Below are 16,356 nucleotides of genomic sequence, written 5' to 3' on the forward strand. Positions count from 1 at the left end.
GGTATCCTATTAGCTATGCAACAATATAAATCTGAGAGCAATTTTTAGATGAACTTAATATTGCTTCTCTTTACTAGATAATTTCTTCATTAGTCAGGTAGTCATCCAAGTAAGTCGTAAGAGTTTAACAACTTTTTCTATTTCCCTGGTGTAATAAAGGAAAGAGATCTTTATTTTCCTCTCTCTCTTTTCTTAGATCTGTGGCTAGAGAAAATTTAATAGTTAATTGCAAACCCTTCCTCTGCCCCTTACATAAATATATATAGCTAGACTCTGTCTCTTAAAAAATAAAAATAAAATACACTACCTTCCAGCCTAGGTGACAGAGTGAGGCTCTGTCTCTAAAACAGTAAGGCCAGGCATGGTGGCTCACACCTGCAATCCCGGCACTTTGTGAGGCCAAGCTGGAAGAATTGCTTCAGCCTAGGAGTTTAAGGCCAGCCTGGACAACACAGGGAGACGCCATCTCTGCAAAATATTTTAAAAATTAGCCAGGTGTAGTGGTGTGTACCTGTGGTCCAAGCTACTCAGGAGACTGAGGCAAGAGGATTATCCTGAGCCCAGGAGGCTGAAGCTACAGTGAGCCCTGATCACACCACTGCACTCTAGCCTGGGTGAAAGAGTGAGAACTGATCTCAAGAAAAAAATGTAAAAAAAATTAATAAAGCTGTTGTATTTTCTACGTTTGTGGAGAGAATATTCTTGAATATTGTGGAGATTAGCTAAAGATCTTGTGGCCACATAACAGCCAAGTGAGAGACTGAATTACAAAAAAGGGCTCCCTTCTAGCTCTACATGTTTTTGGAATACAACATAAACTCCCTAGTTCCAAGGTTTGAGATTAATGTATCCAGAGCCTGGGTCTCTGGTTTGAAGTGACACAAAATTGAGACCATGAAGACTTTCTAAGTGTAGATACTTCACTACTGCTCAGGGAACAGCCCAAGTGCATTGTCACAGAATTGCACATAAACAGAGTAGAATGTTCTAATAATGGAACTTTCAGTGAGAGTTCCCATCCTTATCACCTGGTTTTAATCCCTTCTCATCCATTCTTGACTTACATTGACAATTTTTACTTACCTTTTACCAAGTTTTGAGATCCTACAATTTAGCACTAAATCATTGTAATATGCAAGAATTTTGTCCCTCTAGAGTTCCTATAGGCTGTGAATCCTAATCTGTCCCCCCTCACCACCTTTTCTTTTTTCACAGATCCTCAGGGGGATGTAGGAAAATGTGATGATTTATCTAAGAAACTAAGGTGGCACAAAGAAGAAACCCAGGTAAGAGAAGGATACACTTTACAATGAAGATATAAATAACCTAAAAAGAATAACAATGGTGACGGAATATGTAAGAATGATGAGTCACTGAAAGATGTCAACCAAAAGAAACACTAGAGAGTCGTTAGGTCTGGTGCTTTTTGGGCATCTTCTCAAGGGTTGTTATTTGAAATGTTTGTTGACTTGGTAATTAGGCTTCCCATTCTACATCAAAATCTTTCTGCTCTATGACCGCTTCACAAAGAGCTTGAATTATGTGAGTTAGTTTGCTGAGGCCTTAGCACTGGAAACAAAACAGTATAATAAAATGAGGAAACTAGACTTAAATTCTATCAAAACCAGCCATTTCACTTTGGGGGGACAAGGTGGGTGAATTGCTCAAGGCCAGGAGTTCCAAGACTAGCCTGAACAACATAGTGAGACACCATCTCTATGAAAAAAAATTTTTAATTAGCTGGGTATAGTGGCATGTGCCTATAGTCCTACCTGCTTAGGAGGGTGAGGCAGGAGGATTGCTTGAGCCCAAGAGTTGAAGGTTATATGATCGTATTACTGTACCCCAGCCTGTGTGAGACAGCAAGACCCTGTCTCTAAAAACAACAAAACCATGTATCTATAACACAATTTAAATTTTTTTGCTTCTAACTTTAACATTAAATATCAAAGTAAAAGTCAAATTCAGGGTTAGTAATTTTATTTATATCCTCAATAACCACCTTTTGGTTTTATAAACATTTTCCCTACTGTTATATTGCTATCTGTTTCATTTATTTCCTATTTGTATTATTTCTTTTCTTCTACTTTCTCTGGGTTTGTTTTCTTTTAAAAATTTCTTAACATGAAAGCTAACAGAGGTCAACAATTAGATAATTTTCCTCTTTTCTAATAGTTGCAGTTAGTGATGTAAATTTCCATCTATGTACTGCTTTAGCAGTGTGGTAGGCAGAATAATGGAGCGCACCAAAGATGCCAATGTCTTAATGCTTTTAGCCTTTGAATATGTAACCTTGCCTGGCAAAACTGACTTTACAAATGTGATAAAATAAAGGGTCTTGTGATGAGGAGACTATTATCCTGGATTAACCCAGTGTATCCAATGTAATAGAAAGGTTCATTACGAGCAAAAAAGGGAGGTAGGAGAAACAGAGAGAGATTTGAAGATGCTATGCTGCTGGCATTGAAGATGGAGGAAGGGGACACAGCCAAGGAATGCAAGCAGTTTCTAGCAGAGAAAAAAAGACAAGGGAATAGATTCTTCCAGAAAGTCTCCAGAGGAGGCACAGACCTGCTGATCCCTTGATTTTTAGCCCAAATGAAATCCATTTTGGAATTCTGACCTCCAAAACTGTAAGACAATTAATATGTATTATTTTAAGCCACTGTATATATGGTGATTTTTTTATAACAGCAATAGAAAATGAATATAAGAAATCCACAAAATGTGATATATGTTGAGTGGATTTTCATTTTCATTCAGTTCAAAATATTTTATAATTTCATTTTCTGATTTCTTCTTTGACCTCTGAGTTATTTAAAAGTGTGTCAGTTTCTGAGCATACAGGGGATTTTTCCAGAGATATTTTTCTCATTGATTTCCAACTTAAATCCTTTTAAAGTTATTAAGACTCATTTTATGAACCACAATATGGTCTATCTTGGTAAATCTTCAATTTGCATTTGGAAAGAATGTGTATCTACTTTTCGAATATTCAGTCAATTAAATCAAGTTGGTTAACTGTGCTATCCAGTCTCCTAGGTCCTTACTAGTTTGCTGTTCACTGTTTCTACCAATTCTGTGATTTCCAGTTATGTCGATTCCTTATCTCTACTTTTTGAATATATGAAATACACTTATAGTAACTGAATCTAATAACTATTTAATGATTTTGTCTGCTAATTCTAATTATGTCAGTTATGAGTTTCAATTGATTTTTCTCCTCATTAAGGGTCATATTTTTTTCATGGTGTCACTGCTGAATTCTACCAAATACTTGAGGAAGAAACAACATCAATTTTACACCAACTTTCCCAGGAGAAAAGTCACTAACTCATCATTTGAGGTGTGCATTACCCAGATACCAAAACATGACAATTACCAGAAAACTACAGGCGAACATCCCTTATAAATTTAAATGTAAAAAAACAAAAAACAAAACAACACACACACACACACACACAAAAAAAAAAAAAACACTAAACAAAATTTTAGCAAGTAAAATTCAACATTACAGGAAAAGAAAAAAATGTCATGGCTCAGTTTTATTCCAGGAAAGCAGTTTGGTTTAATATTCAAATGTCAAGTATTTTCTAATAAGAATTAATAAAAAAAAGAAAACCATATGATTTACTAACAAATGCAGGAAAAGCAATTGATAAAATCTAATCTATATTCTTGACTAAAATGATTTCTCAGCAATCTTGGAATAAAAAATAAATCCCTCACCTAGATAATAAAAAAATGACAGTTAACATCATACTTAAAGGTGTAAAACTGAATGATTCCTCCCTGAGATTGGAACAACACAATGTTGACTTTTACCACTTCTATTCAACATTGTATTAAAGTTTCCAGCTAGTACAGTTAAGTCAAGAAAAAGAAATAAAGGGTACATCCAGTTGGAAATGAAGTAAATTTGTCTTTGTTCAGACAACATGATTATCCACATAGAAAAATCCAAAGGAATCTCTACAAAAATTCTAACAAGACTAGGAAGTGTACTTAGCAAGGTTGCAGGACATCAAACTGATATATGAAAATCTATTATATCTTTTAATTCCATATATAGTAACGAACACAATATCAAAGAAAAAATACTATGTACAAGTGCATCTAAAGATATAAATTTGACAAAAGATACAAAAAACCTGTACACTAGAAACTCCAAACCATTATTGAGAGAATTAAGGAATACTTTTAAAAATGCAAAATATACCATGTTCATGGGTCAGAAGGCTCAATATTGCAAGATGTTAATTCTGTCTATAATGTTAATGTAAATCAAATAAAATTTCAACTGCCTTTTTTTGGCAGGGAAAAAATATAGAAAAAACTGATTATAAAATGAATCTAGAAAAACAAAGGACCTAGAAAGGTGAAAACAACTTTGAAAAAGAATGAAGTTGGAGGGCTTAATACTATCTGATTTCAAGACATTACAAAGCTTCTCTATCATGACAGTGTGGTATAAGCATCAAGAAAAGACAACCAGATCAATAGAAAAAAACAGAGACTCCATTCGATCAATTCTCATTATTATTCACAACATATTTATAGAAGTGGTTCGAAGGAGATTTACCAGAAACAAGATAGCCTGAAATTTTCAGATATTACTGGTGGAAATATAAAATGGTAAATGACTTAAATTTCTTAAAAACCAATATATACCTACATATAACCCAGCCATTTATACTTATTTACCCAAGAAAAATGACAGCGTATTTCCATACAAAGACCTGTACACAGGTGCTCACAGCAACTTCATTTGTAACAGTCCCAAACTGGAAACAGCCAAAATGTCTATCAATAGGTTAACAAATAGACAAACTGTGGTAAATTCATACTCAGCAATTTTTAAAAATGAGCTCCTAACATACTCAACAACATATAAAACATGCTGAATGAAAGAAGCCAGTCAGGCTGGGCATGGTGACTCATGCCTTTAATCGCAGCACCTTGGGAGGTCAAGGTAGGTCAATTGCTTGAGCCCGGGAGTTTGAGATCAGCCAGGGCAACATGACAAAACTGTCTCTACAAAAAAAAAAAAAAAAATTAGCCAGATATTGTAGTGCATGCCTGTTGTCCTCTCAGCTACTTGGGAGGCTGGAGGATGTGTTGAACCTGGGAGGTCAAGGCTGCAGTGGGCTCTGATCATGCCACAGCACTCCAACCTAGGTGACAGAGTGAGACTCTATCTCAAAAAAGAAAGAAGTCAGACAAAATAGAGTTCATGCTTTCATTCATATAAGATTTCTAAAATGCAAACTAATCTGTAGCGACAAAAACCAGATAGGTGCTTGCCTGGCGATGAAAATGAGGGTAGTAGTGCAGGAGGGAGGGATTTACAAAATATGCATAAGATAACTTTGGGGTGATATGATTATAGTTATGGCTTATATGGAGTATGTTGCTGTTAAAAGTGATCAAATATTTTATGTGTACATTAACCTTATGTCAACTATACCTCAACAGAAGTATTAGTTTTCTGGGTGGTTTCTGAAGTAACTAAAACATTAGCATATCCATATATTTATTACACACCTATCAAAATATATAGTTTACAGACATAAAAACATTTCTTTGACATACTGTTTTTAAAAGGTTTTAAAAATACATATACAGTATTTTTCCATTTATGAAGATAAATATATAATCTGTACATCTAAGTAGTGGGATTCCAAGGGATTTCTTTCCTCCTCCTAATTTCTGTTGCTTTTTATCTTTTACTTTTTGTTTTTTAAATAACAAATGTGTCCATTGAAACAAATAAAGGTAATTATCCCTCTCTCCAAAGTAGCCAATTCTACTTGCTTGAGGTGAACCTTACCTTAGCACTTTGCATTTGATATAGTCTTCTACGCCATCCAGGCTCACACAAATAATCACAACTCTATATACCAGTTTATGTTATTTATTTTTTAGACAGGTTTTCTCTGTGGCTCAGGGTGGAGTATACTGGCACAGTCACAGTTCACTACACTCTTGAATTCCCAGCCTCAAGCAGCCCTTCTGCTTTGGCCTCTTAAATAGCTGGGACCACAGTCATGAGCCAGCACACTTCGCTAATTTTTATTTTTATTTTTTATAGAGACGGGGGTCTCCCTATGTTGTCTAGGCTAGTCTCAAACTCCTGGCCTCAAGCAGGCATTCAGTCTTAGCCTCCCAAAGGGCTGGAATTACAGGCATGAGCCACTGCACCTAGCCACAGGTTTATTTTAAACAGAAAATGCGGTCATAACTATATGAGTTATTCTTCAACATGCTTTACTTTCACTTTATTAAGAAAATCCCTCCTAGCTCCTAGACATTATACAGCTATCAGTATGCAATATTTCTTTTGAAAAATCTTACTACTTTGCTATTTTTCTTACCATGAAAACTTTAAAATATATCCTTATCTACTAGCACTTTTTAAATTGTTGATAAGAGGCAGGTTCTCACCCTGTTGCCCAGGCTGGTCTTGAACTCCTGGGCTCAAGTCATCCTCCTCTGCCTCAGCCTCCTGAGTAGCTGGGATTATAGGTGTGAGCCATTGTACCCAGACTATACTAGTAATTTTATTTCCAAATATATATATTGTCAGATTTAGTTCCACAAAGTTACTCATATTCCTCTTACAAATAAATGTGTGATGGATTTTCTCCAGTCTCACAAGTACTTTATATTATATTTGGCAAACTAATAGCTTCAAAGTGATATTTCTACAGTCATTAATGAGGTTAAGCATTTTTTCCTTTTTTTGTTTTTGGTGGTCCTTTCTTTTCTGTGAATTTCCTATTTTTATCCTTAATCCAATCTTCTATTAGATGCTTTGTTTTCTCTTTAACCCTACAGATAGAGTAACCTTATAAATATTGTCTTTTGATTTCCTTTCTGCCAAGACAAAACTGAACATTTATTTAGTTTTTTTCTTTCAGACAGGGTTTCACTTTGTCACCCAGGCTGAAGAACAGTTGCAGGATCACAGCTCACTCCATTCTCAACCTCCCTGGTACAGGTGATCCTCCCACCTCAGCCGCCCGAGTAAAGTACAGGTAAACGCCACCTGGCTAATTTTTGTATTTTTCATAGAGACAGGGTTTTGCTATGTTGCTCACGCTGGTCTTGAACTCCTGGGCTCAAGCAATACACCCACCTTGGCCTGCCATAGTGCTGGGATTATAGGTGTGAGCCACTAAGCCTGACCCCAAATTTTTCTTATTATTATCAGTTTATATTGAATTTTCTGTAATCAATATATGCTAACTTCAAAAACAATATAAAAAGAAAAAATAATGAAAGAAAATATCCATTTTAACTAATATGAAATTAAAGCAAGGAAAAGTCTTTTTTTCTCTTCCCTTTATTATATATTATAAAGTAAATTAGACACAGCATCCACAAAGCTTATGAGCTGGCATATTTCTGCTCAGCAATGGGTTGCTATTTTACTCTATGAATTTTAAGAATCATAAAGCAATATTATTTTTTAAAAACCCTTTTATGGAGAAGAAAATCAAAATGTTATTTCCTACTGTAATGCTGTAGGCTAAAGACAGCAAAGTCAGAATGTTATTTTCTGCTGTGATGACTTCTGGAAATAAATTATTTTACTGCACAAATAAAATTGATAAATAGTGACATTTAATAAAGTTTTAATTACATGTTATTTCAGTATCATGATACTAAGATTAGTTAAAATAGGCCATTTATTTTTAAAATCATATATTTCTTTTTTTTTTTTCTTGAGACAGAGTCTCACTCTGTCACCAGGCACCTGCCTGGATTGCAGTGGCACAATCTCGGCTCACTGCAACCTCCGTCTCCCGGGTTCAAGCAATTCTCCTGCCTCAGCCTCCCGAGTAGCTGGGACTACAGGCACACGCCACCATGCCCAGCTAATTTTTGTATTAAAATCATATATTTCAAGTAGAAAATTTCCTGTAAATTTTCAAGCAATTTGTATATATTTTGAATTGAATATTTTTATTTATATTATATATATTATTTTATAATGTATATAAAACTATATTATTTTAATGTTAAATATATTAATATATTTATTAAAATATATTTTATATTTTTATATATTTTATTTATATTATATATAATATATATTAATTATATGTAACATTACATATAATTAATATATGTAATATATATTAGATATATTTTATATATTTTAATAAAATATTTTAAAAATACATAAATTATATATTATACATATTTTTATCTATATCATATTTATAATAAAATATATTAATTCAAAATATATTAATTCAAATTGCTTAAAATTTGAATTAACATTTTATTTATATTCTTTTTTATTAGTAAAGATATGCGATATGGGCCGGGCGCGGTGGCTCAAGCCTGTAATCCCAGCACTTTGGGAGGCCGAGGCGGGTGGATCACGAGGTCAAGAGATCGAGACCATCCTGGTCAACACGGTGAAACCCCGTCTCTACTAAAAATACAAAAAATTAGCTGGGCATGGTGGCGCGTGCCTGTAATCCCAGTTACTCAGGAGGCTGAGGCAGGAGAATTGCCTGAACCCAGGAGGCGGAGGTTGCGGTGAGCCGAGATCGCGCCATTGCACTCCAGCCTGGGTAACAAGAGTGAAACTCCATCTCAAAAAAAAAAAAAAAAGATATGCGATATGGCCTATTAATAAGACATAATTGTGGCACAAAAGTAACCAGAAAGGGCAAAATAAAAACTGAAAATTATTATCACATTATGACTAGTGATTGCATAGAAGAGAGAATAGAATAGTATAATTTATCAGGCTTTTTTCTGTTTTTAAGGAAGAAAGGTAATTCCTACTGCCAAGAACAGGAAGTTGGAATGACTTTCTTGGATTAATCTACCTTGTAATAAGAACTGATAGAATTCTAAGAGAAAGAGGCTTAAAAATTCCAGTAACACATATGGTACACTTTCTTAATGATCAGAAGCTACCTGATTCTCACTGTACTCTTTGTTTCATCTACTATTCTGACCAAAACTTCCACCGAGAGCTTGGATTTTTTTCCTCCCATTATCCTGAGTCCTGGACCTTTAGGATTTTTATACCAACTCTCTTTGGTAATTCTCTGGAAACACTGTTTCAGGACCATCAATTTACAGAGAACGCTAAAGTCCCAATATTGTTTTTAAAGCCTTTTCTGCTGAAATATATTTTAGTAACAGTCTGCCTCTCCGTTGCTCCTCCAAACAACGTATCTGACTCATTTGAACAGGAATAATTATTTTATATAATAGAAGTGTTTATAAAAGTTATGTATAAATTACATTTGGGTGTTTTGAAAATGCTAAGAATGAATTATGTGATATAAACATTTATAGGAAAATTGTTAATACAAATGAAACCATAAATATACCATATTTATAACAAAAAAACCAATCTCCTAATTTTTCCATTGATCAAATGTCTCTTTTGTGCACAGAACAATTCTATATGTTATTTGTAAATGAAAAAGCAAAAGCAAAAAAAAAGCCAATAAAATTTGATGTAGAATTAAAACGTAGTGGACTTGTAATATGAAGATATTATAAAACTAAAGTAACTAAGGTAATTACGCTACTGATGCAAGTTAGGCAAAGAGAAGTGGCTCAATAGAAACCATTAATCTGAATGCAGCATTGAAGTGGTGTATAAGCTTAACAGTGTGCCTCATTATATAAACTGACCTCAGTCTTGACCATTCTGAAAGAACAGCTGTTGGATTCTAAACCATGATTTCAAGGTCATGGATGATGTCAAAGGATTTCAATGTGAGACATCTGTACCAGAGATTAGATACCAGACCCTCAAATTATATCAAGATATGAGCTGGTGATTCCAAAGCCATATATGCTAAACTAGAAGAATACTGTTGAATTCATTTTTTTGTCATTATACTCCAGCTTCTGATATTGCCAGGTGAGGAGATAATGCTCATTTAAGTATACAGCCTAAAAGCCCCAGCTTAGCTAAATGTTTGGGCCCTGTTCCAAAGTGGCATGAAAAACAGAAGAAAATGTGCACCTGCTTCTGCTTTTCTCATCATGCTTCAGCAGGTCCAGTGTATATTTTGACATCCCCAGGCTTCTGCCCTGCAATGGGCACTCCTGTATCTTTGTTTTCTTGATTTCACTATTCTTTCTCCCAATCTTTGATGCTTATATCTGCTTAGGTGATGGAACTTCTCTCAGAGTAGCAAATGACAACCTTATCACAAATTCAACATCCTTTTAATTCACCAATACACTCAAATATTTTTGCAGCATTTGGTATTGGTATTGTCTGATATAAACTCTTTTTGAAAAGTTTTTTAAGGCCTGTATTCTTGTAAGTCTCCAAGTCCTGCTGTTCCTAGTTACTGGACATACTTCTTAGAATCTGAAGACCTCTATCCTGTTTCAAATACCTATTTCTCTTGACTAAACTCCTAATTTTTTTTGATATCTCAAATACCTATCAAAGTGTCACTTAAATCTAAAAATTTTGATGTAGATTCACTTGCATGAGAATGAAACCAGTGCTAGTTTCAAGGTCGACCTCTTTAAGAACATGTGCTTCTCCGGTTCCTGACACATAGCAAAGTTAGAAATTTAGCTTCTACCTTTTGGTCAACATCAGGCCCATTTACTGCTCTACAGTTTTAAAATTTTTACCAACCCACTTAGTACCACCACTTAGTATCGTCCATGCTACTCTATACATTCAAAGACTTGGATACAAGCTAAGAATAATTATTAGGGTATGAGTTCTTTGAGTATTAGGATCGTATTTTATTGGTCTCTTCAATCTACCCAACAACCAATACAGTGCCTGGCCCATAGTGAATGTTCACTGAAGATCTGTTAATGAATAAATGACCTGCAATAAAAATTAAAGCCAAAGTTAACATCTCTCTAGAAAAACAATACTGGTGAAATCTCTTTGTGTTAAGCAGGTAGTATTAGAATACCCATTTCAGAGATGAGGAAACTGAAGACAGAGATTAAGTTTCCCCTTTACAGAGAGTAAAGGTTGGAGCTAGAACTGAACAGATCTAACTTCAAAACCCTTCCCAACTCAACACCCGGCCTTTCAAGTCTGCCTTATCCTATACTTTCTTGCCTGAATTTCAACTTCATTTTTATCTTGGTTAAAGCTGTCTTTTACTTTTGTAGCAGGAGAGGATGTACAGTTTGTTGCCCCAACAGCATAGTATGTCATTAGACAAATAAAATGGCAAAGTGACTCTTAAGTAGAAGGTTTGCTCCAAAAAGTTCAGTGGAGGACAGTCCATTAAGCAACTGTCAACACTGAGAACAAAGATGACTCCAATGAGACCACTGGCATATTTTCTAGGCCTCTGTCTTACAATTTACTGCTCTGTTTGCAGACTTAGGCACTTTTGCATTTTAATAAGACACTTCTGTGGCACTTCTACAATCATCAAAAAAGACTGCAATTTAATTCAAGGTAAATCTAGTACAGATGCAAAAAAAGTCAATCATTACAACACAAATATGTAATTTAATTAGGAAAGAGGCTATAACACATAGTTGCCTTTCCATCTATTCAATACTCTTCATCTCTAAATAAAATGCTATAGCTCATTGCCTTGAATATGTAAATCTAGATGGAAAAAACTCCACTTTCCATCTGACCATCAGTGAATCTACATTACCAGACTGCAAAGCACAGAGAAATCTGCTCTAACCTTAATATGAGGGAGCCACTAAGAATAATAAAAAAAACACTCTAACGGGGACCATCGCTTACTCCCTCCTCTCTTCAGCTTACCCATCCCAGTATTTATATTTGTCTCTCCATAAAATCATGAAGTTCTTGGTAGAAAGGGACTTTGCCTCATTCATCTCTGCAGTTCGAGAGGTCAGAAAAGGGCCTGTCACATGATAGATGCAAATTAGCATTGCCAAACAAATAAAATCAATCCAGTAATCAATTTAATTCTGGATTTTGTACCAAAAATAGTGAAGCATGGATTTATCACACCTCTTTTGGCTCATCATAAGAACTTAGGGTTAAGCCATTCATATTTCTTGCTTTTCCATGACAGTTCCCAATTTGAATATTCTTCTCTAATGTGTCCCAAAATATGGAGAATAGGCAGTCAAAAAGGTATTCTAATTATAACACATTTTAACATAAAATTTTAAAGAAGATCTACAGTCTGTTTTTGAAATTTAAAGAAAAAACTGTCAGCATCATTTTAACTTTATTTGCTGATGTTTGTCGAATTGAAAAATACTAAATCTTATATCCAAAAAACTGGAATTTTTCTGCACTCTAAGTGAAAACATGAAACAAATGGTAACAGAATTAACACAAAAAATAAATTCTTAAGAAATATTTCCATTCTCTGCATTTATATTACTGAAGAATAACTGATATTAATAACAAGTGAGGACTACAAGTCTTAAAGAATATTAGAAATCATTCAAAGCGAACTGTTAGGTACCTTTTGAAATTTGACAATCTATGATAGGAGAGAGTTGTTTCTTTTTTTCTTTTTTTTTTTGAAATGGAGTCTTACTCTGTCGCCCAGGCTGGAGTGCATGCAGTGGCAAGATCTCGACTCACTGCAACCTCAGCCTCCCCGGTTCGAGAAATTCTCCTGCCTCAGTCTCCTGTGTAGCTGGGACTATCTGCACCACCACACCTGGCTATCTTTTATATTTTTAATAGAGATGGGATTTTGCCATGTTGGCCAGGCTGGTCTCAAACTCCTGACCTCAGGTGATCCGCACCCTGGTCCCCCAAAGTGCTGGGATTATAGGCATGAGCCACGGCATCCAGCTGAAAATTACTATTTCAATGGGACCCAAGACACATGTAACTGCTAAATTTATAATCAAACTTGCTTCTGGCTTTAATTATGACAAAAATAATCAATATGAAAAAAAATTCACAACAAATGAGGAAAAACTGAAAAAGTCTTCTCTTTCCCATCCTGCTCCTAGGTCAATCTCCCCAGAGAAAATCATTAAGTATTTCCTACTTATCCTCAGAAAACATTGGTGTATATACAAGCACATACATGTGTGCATTATACATGTGAATGTGCATAGAAGTTTCTCCCTTATTCATACTATACATGCTGTTTTACACCTTGGTATGGCTTTAAAATTAGAGTAAAATTTATCTGTAAGATATTAGAAAAGTCATGTTTTAGGAGTTATTCATGACTTACAATGTGATGTATAGAATTTATGGAACATCAATGTATAATATCATGTCAAAGGAGTTTTTCTCTTCATCATCAGGTATATGTATTTAAACATTTTAAATGTCACTCAAATCTTATTTGAATTCTGTTAAAAACTAAAATAAATTATGATAGTCTGGGATTCAGTAAGTACCTGCTTAACGAATGACAACTATTAATGGTGGTATTATGTTACAAAAGCCCTAATAATTTTTGGATGTTATTGATCTGATCGAATACTGAATGCTATCACATAAATAATGACTTGTATTTTTATTTCTATACTTTCTAGCAACAGGGTCTTGCTATGCTTTCCAAGTTGGAGTACAGTGGCATCAACATAGTACACTGCAGCCTCAAACTTCTGGGCTCACACAATCTTTCTGTCCCAGATTCCTGAGTATCTGGGACTACAAGCATGTGCCACCACACCTGGTTAATTTTTAAATTTTTTGTAGAGACAGGGTTTCTCTGTTGCCCTGGCTGGTCACAAACTCTGGGCCTCAAGTGATCTTCCCACCTTGGCCTTGCAAAGTGCTGGGATTATAGGTGTGAGCCACAGCACCAAGCCTATTTTATTTCTTCAACACCACATGAGTATTAAGGTGATACCTAGGTTACATGCATGAATTCTGGAATCAGTAGAAACTTGGGAAGAGGTATTAACTAATGAACTGGGAATGATACATTCTGTGCTTTTTGCTGTCCCTTACTAGTTATTCAGGGTGAGCACATTTGACTTTGTATCCCTTGTTATCATCTACCTGTTTATCCTGCTGTAGCTTTATGTAAATATTATATTCATCTTTAATATAAAAATATCTTACTTTAGCAAGGGCTATTTTAAATGACTTTAACTTTTGAACTCTGAGGTCTAAGATTTGTTTACAGGATATCTAGCTTAATTTGAGAGGCAATATTATAAAGGTGTGGCTATGAGTATGGATTGTACAGTTGAAATTTGAATTATCTCCTCCATGCCTCATTCTCCTCTTCTGTAAAGCAAGGATAACAGAGTTGTTGTGAGGGTTAAATAATTTACCACAGTGTCTGATAAATAGCAAGCATTTAATCAGTGACAGCTAATATTATTAAAATCAACAGGTCAGGCCAAGCATGGTGGCTCATGCCTGTAACTCCAGCACTTTGGAAGGCCAAGGCAGGAGGACTGCTTAAGGCCAGGAGTTCAAGACCAGCCTAAGTAACATGACGAGATTCTGTCTCTACAAAAAGTTAGCTGGGTGTGGTGGCATGCACCTGTGGTGCCAACTACTCAAGAGGCTGAGGTGGGAAGACTACTTGAGACCAGGAGGTCAACTGGCAGTGAGCCACGTTTATGCCACTGCACTCTAGCCTGGGTGACAGAGCAAGACCCTGTACCCACCAAAAAAAGAACCTACAAATTTTTTTTTACCAGGTGGTGATTTGAAATATACCTGATTTGTTACCATCAGATACCCTAAAAAAAAAGACAAAAAAAAAATCCTGTAAAAACATCAACACCAATCTATACATTTGCTGAAATGAGTAAACAAACATTTAATAAAAGTTTTCTGGAAGTAACAGAAAAATAAAAGCTTTACTTATAGTGGAGATGTAAAAGAAGATGGAGAAGTAAAATGTATACATATTAATATCCATAAAATATAATGAGTATTTTAAATTGACATAATTATATTTATACGTTTAAGGACTTATCAGAATAGAAAACCTTATGAATACAGTCATATTGATAAATTGAAAAAAATTACATTTTTCTTTTTTTGAGGTGGAGTCTGACTCTGTTGCCCAGGCTGGAGTGCAGTGGCACTATCTTAGCTTGCTGCAACCTCTGCCTCCTGGGGTTCAAGCAATTTTCCTGCCTCAGCCTCCTGAGTAGCCAGGATTACAGGTGCGGGCACCACGCCCAACTAATTGAATTGAGCAGGTTCTTTAATGTGGTCTAGGACGAAGACAGCATCAAGGAAACGATGTAGGAATTAAAACTCATCAAACAGGTGTGGGAGACTTGCAAAAAGATTAAAAAATAATATTAAAGCAAAGCTAAGGCCTTCCTTCCTGCTTCACCTCCACACCTCGAGCTATGGGGCAGAGCCCCCGATACGCTAGCACCACCTGAGGATCCGGAAACCGCCTCCATGATGGAAGAGGACCAGGAACTGGAGAGAAAAATATCTGGATTGAAGACCTCAATGGCTGAAGGTGAGAGGAAGACAGCCCTGGAAATGGTCCAGCCAGCTGGAACAGATAGATACTGTGTGAAATTTGTATTGCACAAGGAGGACCATATCCTAGGAAATTCTCTGCGTTACATGATCAAGAAGAACCCGGAAGTGGAATTTTGTGGTTACACTACGACCCATCCTTCAGGGAACAAAATTAATTTACGCATTCAGACTCGAGGTGCCCTTCCAGCTGTTAAGCCATTTCAGAGAGTCCTGAATGAGCTCATGAATGTCTGCCAACATGTGCTTGACAAGTTTGAGGCCAGCATAAAGAACTATAAGAATCAAAAAGCAAGCAGAAATGAACCCACATTCTAGTTCCTTATGCAGTATACAAGGAGAACTGTCCTCTAGGATATTCTCTTCCTGATGGTGCAGAACTCAGAATTAGAAGTTTGTGATCAAAGCATACTCTGTCCTTCAGAAAGGCATGATTCTAGCTGTTGACCCCTTGCAGCTGTTGGAATCTCTGCAAGAACCTCTGCATTCTTCTAATAAATTCCTTCTTTTATTTTTAAAAAAAAAAAAAGCTAAGATGAAAGAGTCTCAAGGCTACTCTTGGAGCCTAGATCTTGGACCCTTAAATTGACTATTTCTTAGTCTTAGACAGATGTTAGGTCTTAAACAGACATCTGGCATCCAGAAGCAATATTTTCTTTGGAAAAGTTTTCTGGGAAATATGCACTTTACTTTTCCAGGTAAGTCTGAAAGCAGAGTTGTAATAGCTGAGGTGTAAAATAATGACCGTCTGTGCAATGGAGTGAAAATAAATGGAGATTGAGGCCAGGCCCTGTGGCTCACACCTGTAATCCCAGAACTTTGTGAGGCCGAGGCAGGAGAACTGCTTGAACCCAAAAGGTGGAGGCTGCAGTGAGCTGAAATTGTCCCACGGTACTCCAGCCTAGGTGACAGAGCAAGATTGTCTCAAAAAAAAAAAAAAAAAAAAA

At 35.6% G+C, this 16,356-nt stretch overlaps 2 protein-coding genes across 17 annotated transcripts in view; one reads left to right on the forward strand and one right to left on the reverse strand.

Moving 5' to 3' along the window:
- The window catches only part of EIF4G3 (eukaryotic translation initiation factor 4 gamma 3), a 206,002-nt gene that overhangs the window by 110,262 nt on the left and 79,384 nt on the right, over nucleotides 1–16,356 (reverse strand). The window lies entirely within an intron of this gene.
- LOC116566603 (DNA-directed RNA polymerases I and III subunit RPAC2-like) lies at nucleotides 15,235–15,938 on the forward strand. Its single transcript, XM_032301201.1, has one exon. It carries the CDS (start codon nucleotides 15,323–15,325, stop codon nucleotides 15,725–15,727), a length of 405 nt encoding a protein of 134 aa, XP_032157092.1. The 5' UTR covers nucleotides 15,235–15,322; the 3' UTR covers nucleotides 15,728–15,938.

This window comes from Sapajus apella, unplaced genomic scaffold (genome assembly GCF_009761245.1).
Source record: "Sapajus apella isolate SASKATOON/1434 unplaced genomic scaffold, GSC_monkey_1.0 scaffold43, whole genome shotgun sequence".
NCBI classification, from domain to species: Eukaryota; Metazoa; Chordata; class Mammalia; order Primates; family Cebidae; genus Sapajus; species Sapajus apella.

Excerpts from the sequence above, each read along its gene's own strand:
- LOC116566603 (XM_032301201.1), top strand. The coding sequence starts at position 15,323 with ATGATGGAAGAGGACCAGGAACTGGAGAGAAAAATATCTGGATTGAAG.